The following is a 12,004-nucleotide window of genomic DNA, read 5'->3' as shown; positions in this document are numbered from 1 at the left end:
CTGTATTATCATCTGCATGGAACGCATTAGGTTCAGTCATTATATAATGAATTATTTTGGTTATTTTGGTTGTAACACCCAAGGTCCTCAGAGATCTCAGTTCAGATGATGACAGCATGCTTGAAGCTGTTACGCTTTCTTTGAAGCAAAAACCAGTCCGTGGGAGAGCTAAACAGCAGCCCCATTCTATTTTGGTCTCAGGGTACGCTTGAAAAATCACCTTTGATACTCTCACAGTTGTCTATCCTCAGCCCTTCCTGGACTCTGTCAGCCATAGTTTGCCTGCTCTGCACACAGTGAATGACTGCTCTGCTCTAATCACGTATTTGGAGACTGCTGCCCAAGGAACTGTGAGCTCCTTGGGAAAACGTTGGCCACATTTGTGAAAGCATTCCTCACTGAAGTCACCAGATCCCTTCAACATGAGCTCTGTGGCTACCTTAGAGAAAAACAGCCCAGGAAACAGGCTATGACCCTAGTAAAGGTGACATCTGAGGAAATTGCACAAATAGGCTGGAACAGCCACTTCCTTGGCTATAGCTGCTTGCTCTTGGTGCCTGACTGCTCTTGGCAAGAGCACTGATGTCCTCTGCATTTTAGTGGACTGTCAGACAGTAGCAGTAGGACTCAAGTCCTCAGCTGGTATCTGTGTGTCACACTAAGCAGTCACGCAGAGGGCAGAAGCAGCCCCACTAGCTTTCCCTGACAAGGCAGTCCTCTTACTTGTCTCATCTCTCCTCTTTCTTCAAGTCCAGGTGTAAATTAGCATCCTGGAAGGAACTGGAAAAAGAGAACCCATTTCTTGAACCCATTCTAGAATCAAAGTCTTGAGGGTCAAGCCAGACAAAACTCATCCTAATTTCTGTTTTTCTCTGATGGTTGGAAACTGCTGACTTTGGGGCTTTCTTCTAGATTCTTTCTTTTGACCATTTGATGAGCCCTCAAAACATAAAGAAAACATTTGTTTTCCCCAGTAACTGCTCCATGACTGGACTGCTCCATGTTCTGGAGACAGTTATAAGTGAAGAAAATAAGTAGTCTTCACATGATGCAAGCAGTACTGTGACAGGGGATGTAGGCTCAAATCCCAGTGTTAAAAGGAAGATGTCAAGAGCAAAGGGAAAGAGAATAGGAAGGAATGTAGAAGAGTGAAAGTCAAGGTGCTGAGCAGCCCTTGGTGTTGAGAGGTCATGGAGTCCACATGTGGGACCCAGCAAAGATGGGAAGATGAAAGATGCATTAGCTTCCTTTCTGTTGCTGTGATAAAGTTCTGTAGCAAAAGCAATTCATGGCCGAAAGGCTTCTTTTGGTTCACAGTTCTAGACTGCAGTCCATCACATCCAGAAAATCACAAGCACTTAAGGGAAATGGTCACAGCACATCCCTAATCAGAAACAGAGAGCACCCATTTCTGCACGCCAGTGTTCAGTTCATTTTCTGAATCTGTATATTCTGCCTAGATATTTTCTGCCCCTCATAGTGGATGGGTCATCCCACTTTAATTAATATAATCAAGATAATCCCCCAAGGACAGGTCCAGGAGCCTGTGATTTTAGCCTTCCATTCAATTGACAATAATATGACAGCCAGTGACACATTGACTATCCAGTCTACACACCAAAGGTAATACTCAGTCACTGTAGCTTTTAACAAGTGATTGACTGGACTTTATATTTTTAAAGGAGGTGGCAATTGGGAGGAGAGGCTGGAAAGGACAGACAAGTTCAAAGTCTACTGGTAAAACCAGGGTAGGCATATGGGTAACAGTTCTGGAAAGGTCAGCATAAACACTGTGAAATTAACAGAAGGAATGGTCAGAAGGCAGTCAGCATCTCACTACACTGCACTTGGCAGCCGTGACCCTAGAGCAACATTTCCAGCTTTTTGTGAGCAGGGGGCCACCTAAGCCCTAATGGTTCCATGTTTTATAATCATTGGTTCAGAATTCACCATTGGGTTTACTTGACAGTCATGAGTACAGGTATCTGTTCCCTAGAGAACAGACTTATGGATGAATGAGATCCCAGAACTCTAACTGGAAACATAGTAACACCATTATGAAGATTTAGTCTCCAGAAAATGGTCATTTTCCTAGTTCATGATCCTTAGCTTTTTAGTAGACTATACGAAGTAACTATTATACTGCGAACTGTGTGTTCAGAGAAAGAAACCCAAGAGCCTCTCTGTACTCATCAACATGGACTGGCTTGTGGTTATAAATTAGGCCTTGTTGCTCCTTCAGGTAGACATGGTAGAGGCAGGGTTCTCAGAGCACCATGAGGAGGAACACAATGAAGAAGTGGAGACAAAGTATAGTTAATGATACCAAAGGAAATCATATCATTTGTGAGATGGAGAAGAGCATTTTTGCATTCATCAGTGACACAATTGTTTCTGATTCATCTGAAGTAATTGAGAACACACGATGAAATCATGAGAGGCCAGAGTTTGACACCAGGCCTCTGTTACTTCAAGGCATTCCTCTTTATTCACAATAAGCCTGACCCACACAGCTTTCACCAAGCCAGGCCTCATACCAGAGGTATAGAATGGCCATACCGTCCAAGATGTTTGGCAGAAGGGTGTAGAAACAGGCCACAGAATCTGCTAAAGCCCTGAAACCACTCAGAGTGACAGTGGGCACACTGTGGAATCTTTCTGAACCAGTTCTGGGCAATGCAACCCAAATATAATGGTGAGCTGCCATCTAGGTGCTATGAATACATAGAGTCCTCACATGAGGTGTGCATGTCTGCAGGCTGAAAGGGAGATTATATTTTCTGTTCAAGCTACCTTTTAAATTTTAATTCAGAGGGAGCTTCATAAGATATGGTCCTCGATGGTCAGCATTTCCTAAATCTGATTACAGATGTTGTCTTATGTCAGCTTGACATAACCTAAAGTCATTGGGGAGCAGGGAGCCATAATAGAGAATGCCTTTATAACATTGGCCTATATGCAAGCCTATAGGACATTTTCTTAATTAGTGGTTGATGGGAGCTACCCAGCCTCTTGTTGGTGGGGTTGGTCACCCTGGCTTCTATAAGAAAGCAGGCTGAGCAATGCGTTTGTAGCAAGCCAATAAGCACTGCACATCAGATTTGACTAGTTATGCATTTAGTAAAGAACTCATTATTTCCAAGCAAATATTCATATATAAAGAAAGGTGAATTTAAAAGTCATTTCCCTTTTTAAATTTAAATTTGATTTTATGTGCACATGTATATGCGCCTGCATGTATGTTTGTGTACCACTTATATCACTGATGCCCACAGAGTACAGAGAGCATTGGCCTCCCAAAACTAGGGTTACAGATGGTTGTGGGACACTTGGTGAGTTCTAGGAAATAAACCCAAGCCCAATAGAAAACCAGCCATTTTTCTTAATCACTGGCTATTTCTGCAGTCTAACTATCTTCTTATTAAAATAGTCAACTCTATTCATCGTCCCCGTTGTCTCCTTCTGTCTGTCTTCTTCAGCCCATAGAAGTCTACCAGATGTTTGTCGGGGGTCTGGCTGCAAATAGTAAGAGTCCCATTCATATCAACTTAAGAAAATAGAATGCATATCAACTTAAGAAGAAAAAAATTTTCTTAAGAAAAGAATATTGATTAATGTACCAAAAATACCAAAATGTAAATTTAGACAGATTTCAGATTGTACAAAGCATAACCTCCATCGATACTCTCTACAATCAGAGGTCTACCTTTTACCTGATTCTGTTATATTTTCTCTATGTCCCATTATCCTCTATATTAAGGGGCATGTTCTTACTCTCAACTTGAAAATGAGCAGCCTTTGACTATATCACAAGTTAAATTGGGACAATCTCAACAAGGGTGCTGATGGAACAGTTTGGATCACATGATCACTCATGAGCCCTAGCATGAATCTTAGCAGCTATGATATGGATGCTCCCATCTTTTGGAACTCTTCCTTAAATACATGCAGTGGGAAAATCACCTTAGCTCTCTGAACTTTCAGTTTTTCATTTGTAAAATGAAGGGGATAGAGCGAGCTCCACACTATCTCAGTTTTGTCCTGATACTATTTAAAATACCACTTCTTTATTTTAATTATTGCACCATTCTCTTGCATGTCCCACCATCCTACCAGAAGAGCAAATAACACTGGGTTTCACTCCAAGGCTCGATAAACGGGCAGCTGGTAACCCCCAATGGCAAAGCACATAATTCAGTCTTGACCAAATTTAGCCATTGAATATGCTTCACAGCATGAAATGTTTAGAATTTTAAAATTTGTCAAGCATCCCAAATTGACAATTATGCCTGATTAGAAAAGCCGACGCAGTTGAAGGTCAGCTGGAAAGTGTCCTATCTTGTTACACTTGGAGCATGGAACGATGCTTAGGTAGTCAGTTCTGATTTAGTTGTAGCCCAGGTTCAGAATTGCTAATGTATGGAGGTGTTCTAGGTTATTTGTCTGAGTATACACCAATGGAACACCCATTGTTCCTCCAAAGATGATCTCAAGTGTATTTGAATACAATGTCTCCGTCTGTCAGTACAGTGTAAATGTCTCTTCTCCCCACACGTCTGTTGTGATGATCTGGTGCCTTCTTTCCATCTCTCATTAGACCACTAGCTCACAGAAGGCAGAGTCTGAATCTGATTCATATTTCTTCAACATAAATTCAGTATTATAGTCATCATACTTGGTCCCTGAGATGCTTCTAGATGTATGTTAGGCAAGTTATCAATCTTCCCTCAGTTCCTTTATGTGTACAATACTCATATCCTGTTCTTCTCTATTAGAGAGAGGATTAAATGAGATGATGCATAGCAAAAGTACTTGGTACCAAACTTATCATGAAGCAGACACATATAGGTTGTTTTATTCTGTTTTAAATGTCTAAATAGCACTCAGAAATGGTGGAGTAAAAGGCAGTAGAGTTTTACAAACGAAATTAAATCTCAGCCTATCTGCATACCAACTGACTGTGATTCTAAGCTAATTTATTAATGTTCTGTAGCTTCAGTTCCTCATAGAATAGAAATGCTGGTCATATCTGCTTGTAGATTTAAGTGGGTAAATAATAGAAAGGGCAAACACACACACACACACACACACACACACACACACACACACACACAAAGTATCTACTAGGGCACTGAGTACTTGGTACAGAGCCAATAAAGGGTAACATTTGTAATAAAGGTTCTCATTTGTAATGAGCAATGAAGAGTAGCAATGAGATTACAAGCCCTTTGGATACCTCTGTGAGTCCTCTGACCTTTTTTTTTCTTTATGTATTTTGATGAAGATGAGTCTACATTCATAAAGGCAATGGTTAATGACCCCATGTGGACCTGTCTAGAGGCATAAATTACCATGTCCTTATTTTCTTGAAGTTTCCAGTGGGATATATCTGTTGTAATATAACAAACCCTCTGCCTAGTGGCTGACTCAAAGAGAAAGAGCTTGTGCCCATTTCCAAATGCATATCCAAATGCTTAATGTGTATGAACACTTAGGCCCTAAGGACAGGAGAAAGAGGTCTGGAAGGTGTAGGCATCTCTATATCCATTTGAATTGGTGCCAGCCAAACCTCACAGTTAATTTTATCACAGCAATTTTCTCCTGGAAGAAATAATTAATATGCAGGCTTTTAGCTGTGGTTTGGCCTTTGCTGCTTCCTGACTTTCGAGTTTGTACTGTTTATATTGCTGTATCAGTAGCTGTCACATAATATACAGAGCGACTAGGCATTCTCTCCTGCCCTTCACTTCAACTTAGTCTATTTTCTTCCTCGTGGTTCCCACAGTGCAAGAAAAAAAATAGAAGTATACATAATGAAAGTTTATCTTTTCGGAAAGCACACTCAAGGTTGGAGCTGAGAGGTCACGCTGTGCACCCAGGGAGCAGGGAACTTTTAACATGGGAGTCATTTCTGAACAGGAAATATTGGCCCCAGGAATGTAAAGCTCTTGTTTTCGTTGACAGGTAATGCAGGTGGTGAAGGAGCAGGTTATGAGAGCGCTTACAACCAAGCCTAGCTCCCTGGACCAGTTCAAGAGCAAGCTGCAAAACCTGAGCTACACTGAGATCCTGAAAATCCGCCAGTCTGAGAGGATGAACCAGGAAGACTTCCAGTCTCGCCCGATTTTGTAAGTTACCACATCTGATCTCGGTCTCTGCTACAGCCCCTAGTGATTTGGTGCTGTAACAGCAGGGACAGGCTGTAAGCTCCTTAGACCTTAGGATGTGAGCAAGAGACCTTCCAAAAAAATAGCGTTTAAGGGACGTCTGGCTGCAACCAGAATGTAAAGTGAATAAAAAAATAAAATAATAATTTTTAAAAATGGAGGCCTTCCAGTAACTCCTTGAAGTGGGACTTGTGGGGTTGGCAGCTGTGATCCCTCAGGTATCTGTAGCCAAAATGCACTTGACTTCTTTCACATTTAGAACCTAAAAAGGGGTATGCGCAAAGGATGTCTTTTGTTTTCTCATGTAAAACTGTATTTCACACAGGTACCTCTTCAGTGGCAAAATATCATGCTATCCAGAGATAGGCACACTAGTTATTAAAGAATTGGGAACTCTAAGGTAGCATAAGTTCCAGTGAGAGCAGTGGAGGGAAAGGGGGCCCCAGGCGTAGGCCAGTGGTTAGCATCGGAGCATCTCCTGTCACCTTTATGACTGTAAATCTACAGGCTCCCAGTAGGGAGACAGCAGGGGCCCCCTTTATTTATAGGACTTTGCATTAAATGTCACTTGCAACCATTTCAAAACTTCATGTATCTCCATCTCTAAAATGCTCTGAATCTGGAAAATAAGAATGCTTTTGTTCACCTCATCTCTTCTGAGACCTGGCCTGTTTTCTTTGCTAAGAACCAGATTAGATTCATCACCTTTGTATTTTATAGAACAAGACAGAGGAGTAACGGTGGGAAGCAGGGAAGGGATTTGACAGTTATTTCTCTTTTGTAACAAGAAGACTAGAAGTGACTTCCTCTGAGCTTTCCTATGTATTATCTACTGTTCTCTTTCTCTCCCTCTCCCTACCTCTCTCTGTGGGGTGTGTGTGTGTGAGTGTGTGTGTGTGTATGTGTTCTTTGCTTGAATAATCTGATAATTTTTATGGCTGACAACTGATAAAACACCCTTTATTCTAGTTCATTTCCTTACTTCACTTGAGGTAGGCAAGTGTTATTCCCAAAGAGGGAGAAGACACCTAGGGAAGAAGCTAGCCTTGAACCTGCTGAACTCTCAGCTACTCCATCATCCACACCTTCAGAATGGGTCTGCATGTGCAAGACTGAGAGTAAGCTAAGAAAGTATACGGGTTAGAAAGGACAGTAGTCAAGTTGTAACATGTATGATTTGCTTTCAGGTCTTAAATTCCTCCCGAAACTGTACATTAGAACTGTAGAGTTCAGTGGACATGAACTTCATCAATAGGGACCCGAAAATGCTTCTAAGGGACTTGGCTCATGTCATTATAAAACATAAGACTTACCATACATGTAATACTGGTCCTTATAAGAGACACAACTGGGTTGTTTGTTTGTTTTGTTTTTTGTTCCTCAGCCAGGAGATAGTTACAGTCAGAAATACCAAACACAGAACCATTGGAATCAGTAGCTAGATCTTGAGAAATGCAGTTGTGCACTCACAAAGAGGACAGATGGTGCCACACCCTTTCAGGACCCACCTTCACAAAATGCTGACTTTTCAGTTATCTGTCCTAGCCAGTGTACAAACACAAGGACACTTTATTATGCTCTGACAATTCTTAAAACCTAAATGGAGAATTGAACAGTTGATTAAGTGAAGGCCGAGTGGCTCTAAATTACTACCACTTCAGCAAAGCCAAGTGAGTCTAAATCAGTGCTTGACCGTGACTGTTGGAGAGGAGAATGTCGGCTCTGCCCAGAGTGAGCAGTGAACTCTGCCTTTCTTTCTTTACTTGCAAAGCTCTGCCTCTACACACTGGTGGTTTTTCCCTTTATCACAAGCTCTTACCTTGATATTGCTTGAATGAGGAGGCACAATGCCAATGAAAAGATTATCTCCTTCACAGATATAACTTTGATACCACTCGTGTCTAGGAGACTGGAAAGCACCAGGTCTCACTGGAATTATTGATAAAAATAACTGTAGCACAGTCATAACAAGCTGCTAGGAACCTTAGTGTTTCAAAAGGAAGCTGAGGGACCAGCCTGCAGCTACAGCATCTGCTACCAGTGGTAGGAAGAAGAATGCAGTTAGAGGGATCTGTTCTGTCTATTGCTATGATCTTCTAGATGGGAAACTTACCATGGGATTGCATGAAATGTAAGTGCTATGCACATAACTCACGATGAACAAAGTCACTCAAGGGAAGAGGAATCATTGTGCATGTCTCTTTTCTTCTCTTTTCTTTTTAATCATTTGAACAAATGCATATTAAGCAATCTCTCCATGGTAGGCTCAACCCAAGGTGCTGAGAAGCACTAAGGTGCCTTAGTATCCAGATTTCAAAAGATGGGGGAAGGGTAGGGCTAATCACAGACTGCTAGGTGTTATAGTAAACACAACTAAATTTCTACAAAGACCACAGGAACTGCATTCATGAAAGCTCAGTTCTTACAGTACCAAAGCTTTAGAGCTAAAAGTGCCATTAAGACTGTCTAGTTCAGGCTTTAATTTTGCAAACAGGGACAGCAGCCTGGCTAGAACATGGGTACCAGTCCACTGCTCTTCACTGGCTCTCTAGCATTTCCTCCATAGCATTCTGTCCTGTCCATGGCTGCCTGAACATCACACACAACCCATCAACAAACCTCAAGTCCAATTGTAAAAATGGTCATGTACCCCAAGAAGAAAAAAGTAAACTCTACATGAACAAATGTTTGCTGAATAGCTACGGCTGAAGAAGCAGCACTGGCTTATTTCCTGGTTCCTGATGAATGATTTCAAAGAGTAGATACTTTTTTTGTTTGCCACTTAACAGAGAAGATAAATCTATCCTCATTATCAGTACAGGCTAATAAATATGAAGAGCTTAAACACTCCAGAAATAGGTCATTTAGCATTGAGTTGGAAGAAGAGACAAGACAAGGACAGAACAGTAGAACAGACAAGTAAACTGTGCTGCAACCTCGAGCTCAGGCACCAGCTCAGTTCTCTGTGAAGCCATTTGTAAGCGTGCCTTGTCAGGAAGTCGCACAGTCCATTCAAAGCCTGCCTTTCACCTCTTCAAGAAAGGAAAACCATCCTGTCCTTATGCCACTATGAAGATTCACATGACTAAGTGAATTTCACATGTATATAAAAAGGATTTCACATGTATTTGAAAAGCAACAAGCACATGCTCAGTTTATGCTATGCACTGACTGAATGATCATGCTTGTTACAAGACACAGAACTTCGCAAATTGTGGTATTAGTGGTGTATATAAATGGAAAACCCAACCCTGAGTGCATTTGTATATTTCTCACATTAGCTAAGAATATACAAGAGGAATAAATGAGGGAAAAAGCAGAAATAAGGTTGATAGATACACACACACACACACACACACACACACACACACACACACACACTGCACCTTTTCTACAGCCCGGCTGACCAGCCTAGTGTTTCACTCAAAGCCTTTTCTAGTAGGTCAGTTTATATAGGTATACCATGTTCAGTGTTCAAACATCTGACAAATACTTATCAAGGCCTGATACATGCTGGACATTGTTCTTTTTGTTTATGGTTCAACAATGAATAGAACATATACAAGCCTAACCCTCATGGTATTAAATTTTAGAGGGAGTAGTAGATAATATACACGTATAACATATGTAAGAGGACAGCAAGTTACATGGTGATAGAATGGCTTTATAGATAGGACATCTATATAGGGCGAGATAAGAGGAATAAAATATAATTATAAAGATGGTAAAATATCTCTTTAATTGTAATGATGACATTTAAATGAAGATTCGTTAGGGATTCAAGGAGCATACCAACTAATATTTGGATGAAAGGTACCCCAAGCAGAAAGAATTACTTGTGCATGCATCCTGAGGTCAGAGCACATCTAGGTTCTCAGTGAACCATGAGATAATGTGGCAGGATCAGAGTGAGTGAGGACAATTGCAATAGGAGGTGATTCTAGGGAGGCATCTAGAACCATAATGATTAGGGCTTTGCTGGAACCATTTGGGATTTTAGTGGACAACAAACATGGAGTTCTGCATTGGACACACTGGAATGAGGCCCATTTAAAGGCAAGGAGGTCAGTGAGGGAGCTGTTTTAATAATTTAAGCAAGAGACCATAAGATTAGTTTTTACTCTTCATTAGTTATATTTTGAAGAGAAGGGAAATGGTATTTCCTGGTAGATTAAATATAGTTGTAGAAAGAGAAGAATCGGAGAAGAGCTTTAGATTTGGGACCTAAACCACTAAAGGGCAGCATTCTGGGGATGGATAATTTGAGCAAGGAACCAGGGTTTCTTCTCTGAACATACCAGGCTATGGAACATCCAAGATGGAAGATCAGGCAGATGAGTTTGGAGGTCAGTAGATGGGTCTAGGTTAGAAATACTAATTTGAAAACTGTCAGAATAAAATTGGCACTTAAATCCATGAGTCTGTTTAGTTGAAGAACCGACTAAGACTGGGACTGGACCCTGAAGATCTCTACAACGGAGACAGAAAAAGATCAGTTTCTAGGAAACTGCCATTCTCACTCAGCCCAATGCTTCTGACTCAATCAGGGGTCCTTGAACCATAGATCTTGGGCCAAGTCTACCCACTGCCACTTTCTGTACATGAGTTTGATTAAAATTCATCCATATTCACTCATTTTTCTATTAGCCTAAAAACCCACAAAGCTTAAAACATTGACTTTCTGATGCTTTAAAGAAAACATTTAGCAAACCATGTTCTAGATGGCCAGTGGGGAATAGTAGTATCTCAGCTGGGTAGACAGACAGCTAAGAGTTAACCTCAGTCTAGAGGTGTTGTGTCTTCCAAATACTGCACTGGCCTTGCTGAACCTAGATTAGAATTGTATTCTAGAGAAGGTTCTAGAATGAACTGCTGCACACACACACTCATTTATCCTCCCTGGGCTTTGGATAAATATATGGCTACTGAGTCTATTTTCAAGAAAATGAAAAAGTTAAAAAAATACTTTAACTTATTTCCCTCTGCCCAATCATTTTAGAGCTTCATTTGAGGAAGGGAGAGGCAGGGAGGGGCGTGCGGGTGGGGGGGGGGCTGACTCTTTCTTTAAGTTCCCTTGGAGAGATATGGATTTAGTACTTCTTTTAGTGCATCAACTGGATATTGATTGATGTGTTCCAAACTCTTTTCTCTTGTGCTCTCTCCATCCCTAGAGGATGTCTTTCCCCCTTTGCGCAGTTGCCCAGACTTAGAAGTCTGCAGCAGTGGTTTATCACCATGAACATGCCTATGCAGTCCTCAACTTCTCCATTCCATGTAGTGTTCATTAAAGCCGTGATTTGCTTAGTGTATTTTATAAAAGATGAGCACTAATAAGAAATAGTTAAAGTAGTGATCTGCAAGCCGGACCAGAGATCCCCAGAGGCCTGTGGATAGAGGGCCTTGCAAATGCTCCAAGCTCTGTCATTAGTGCAGCATTTCCATACAGCACATGATTCCAAAGATATGTCAGCTCCCAAATGTGTATTAGTTGTCCTAATGGCTTTTCCCATGGCTGTGACAAAATATCCTGGAAAAGCAAGTTAAAGGGACAAAGGCTTTATGTTAATGTACAGTGGGCCAGAGAAGTTACAGCAGTGGGAGTTTTGTAGAAGATAAAGAATGCGTGTGCATAGCTCACTGTTTTGTTGTTGTTGTTTTAGTACAGTCTGGGATCTCAGCCCAGGGAATTATACCACCCATAGTTATCAGGTCTTCCTACCTATATTAACCTAATCATGATAATCTCTTACAACTGTACCCAGAAACCTATCTACCAGGTTTTGTTAAGTTGAAAATTAAGTTTAACTACCATATTTGTTCTTATGTTACTTTTCCAA

At 41.1% G+C, this 12,004-nt stretch overlaps 1 protein-coding gene across 4 annotated transcripts in view; it reads left to right on the top strand.

Moving 5' to 3' along the window:
- The window catches only part of Elmo1 (engulfment and cell motility 1), a 529,323-nt gene that overhangs the window by 477,956 nt on the left and 39,363 nt on the right, over window positions 1–12,004 (top strand). For all 4 annotated transcript variants that reach the window (XM_032885160.1, XM_032885159.1, XM_032885162.1 and 1 more), the window contains one exon: window positions 5,965–6,128. In XM_032885160.1, the coding sequence (XP_032741051.1) occupies window positions 5,965–6,128 (164 nt within the window). The remainder of the gene's footprint in view (window positions 1–5,964; window positions 6,129–12,004) is intronic.

The sequence above is a fragment of the Rattus rattus genome, chromosome 14 (genome assembly GCF_011064425.1).
Source record: "Rattus rattus isolate New Zealand chromosome 14, Rrattus_CSIRO_v1, whole genome shotgun sequence".
In the NCBI taxonomy this organism is placed as follows: Eukaryota; Metazoa; Chordata; class Mammalia; order Rodentia; family Muridae; genus Rattus; species Rattus rattus.
The sequence above is the reverse complement of the archived record's forward strand: the minus strand, read 5'-3'. Positions and strand labels throughout refer to the sequence as shown.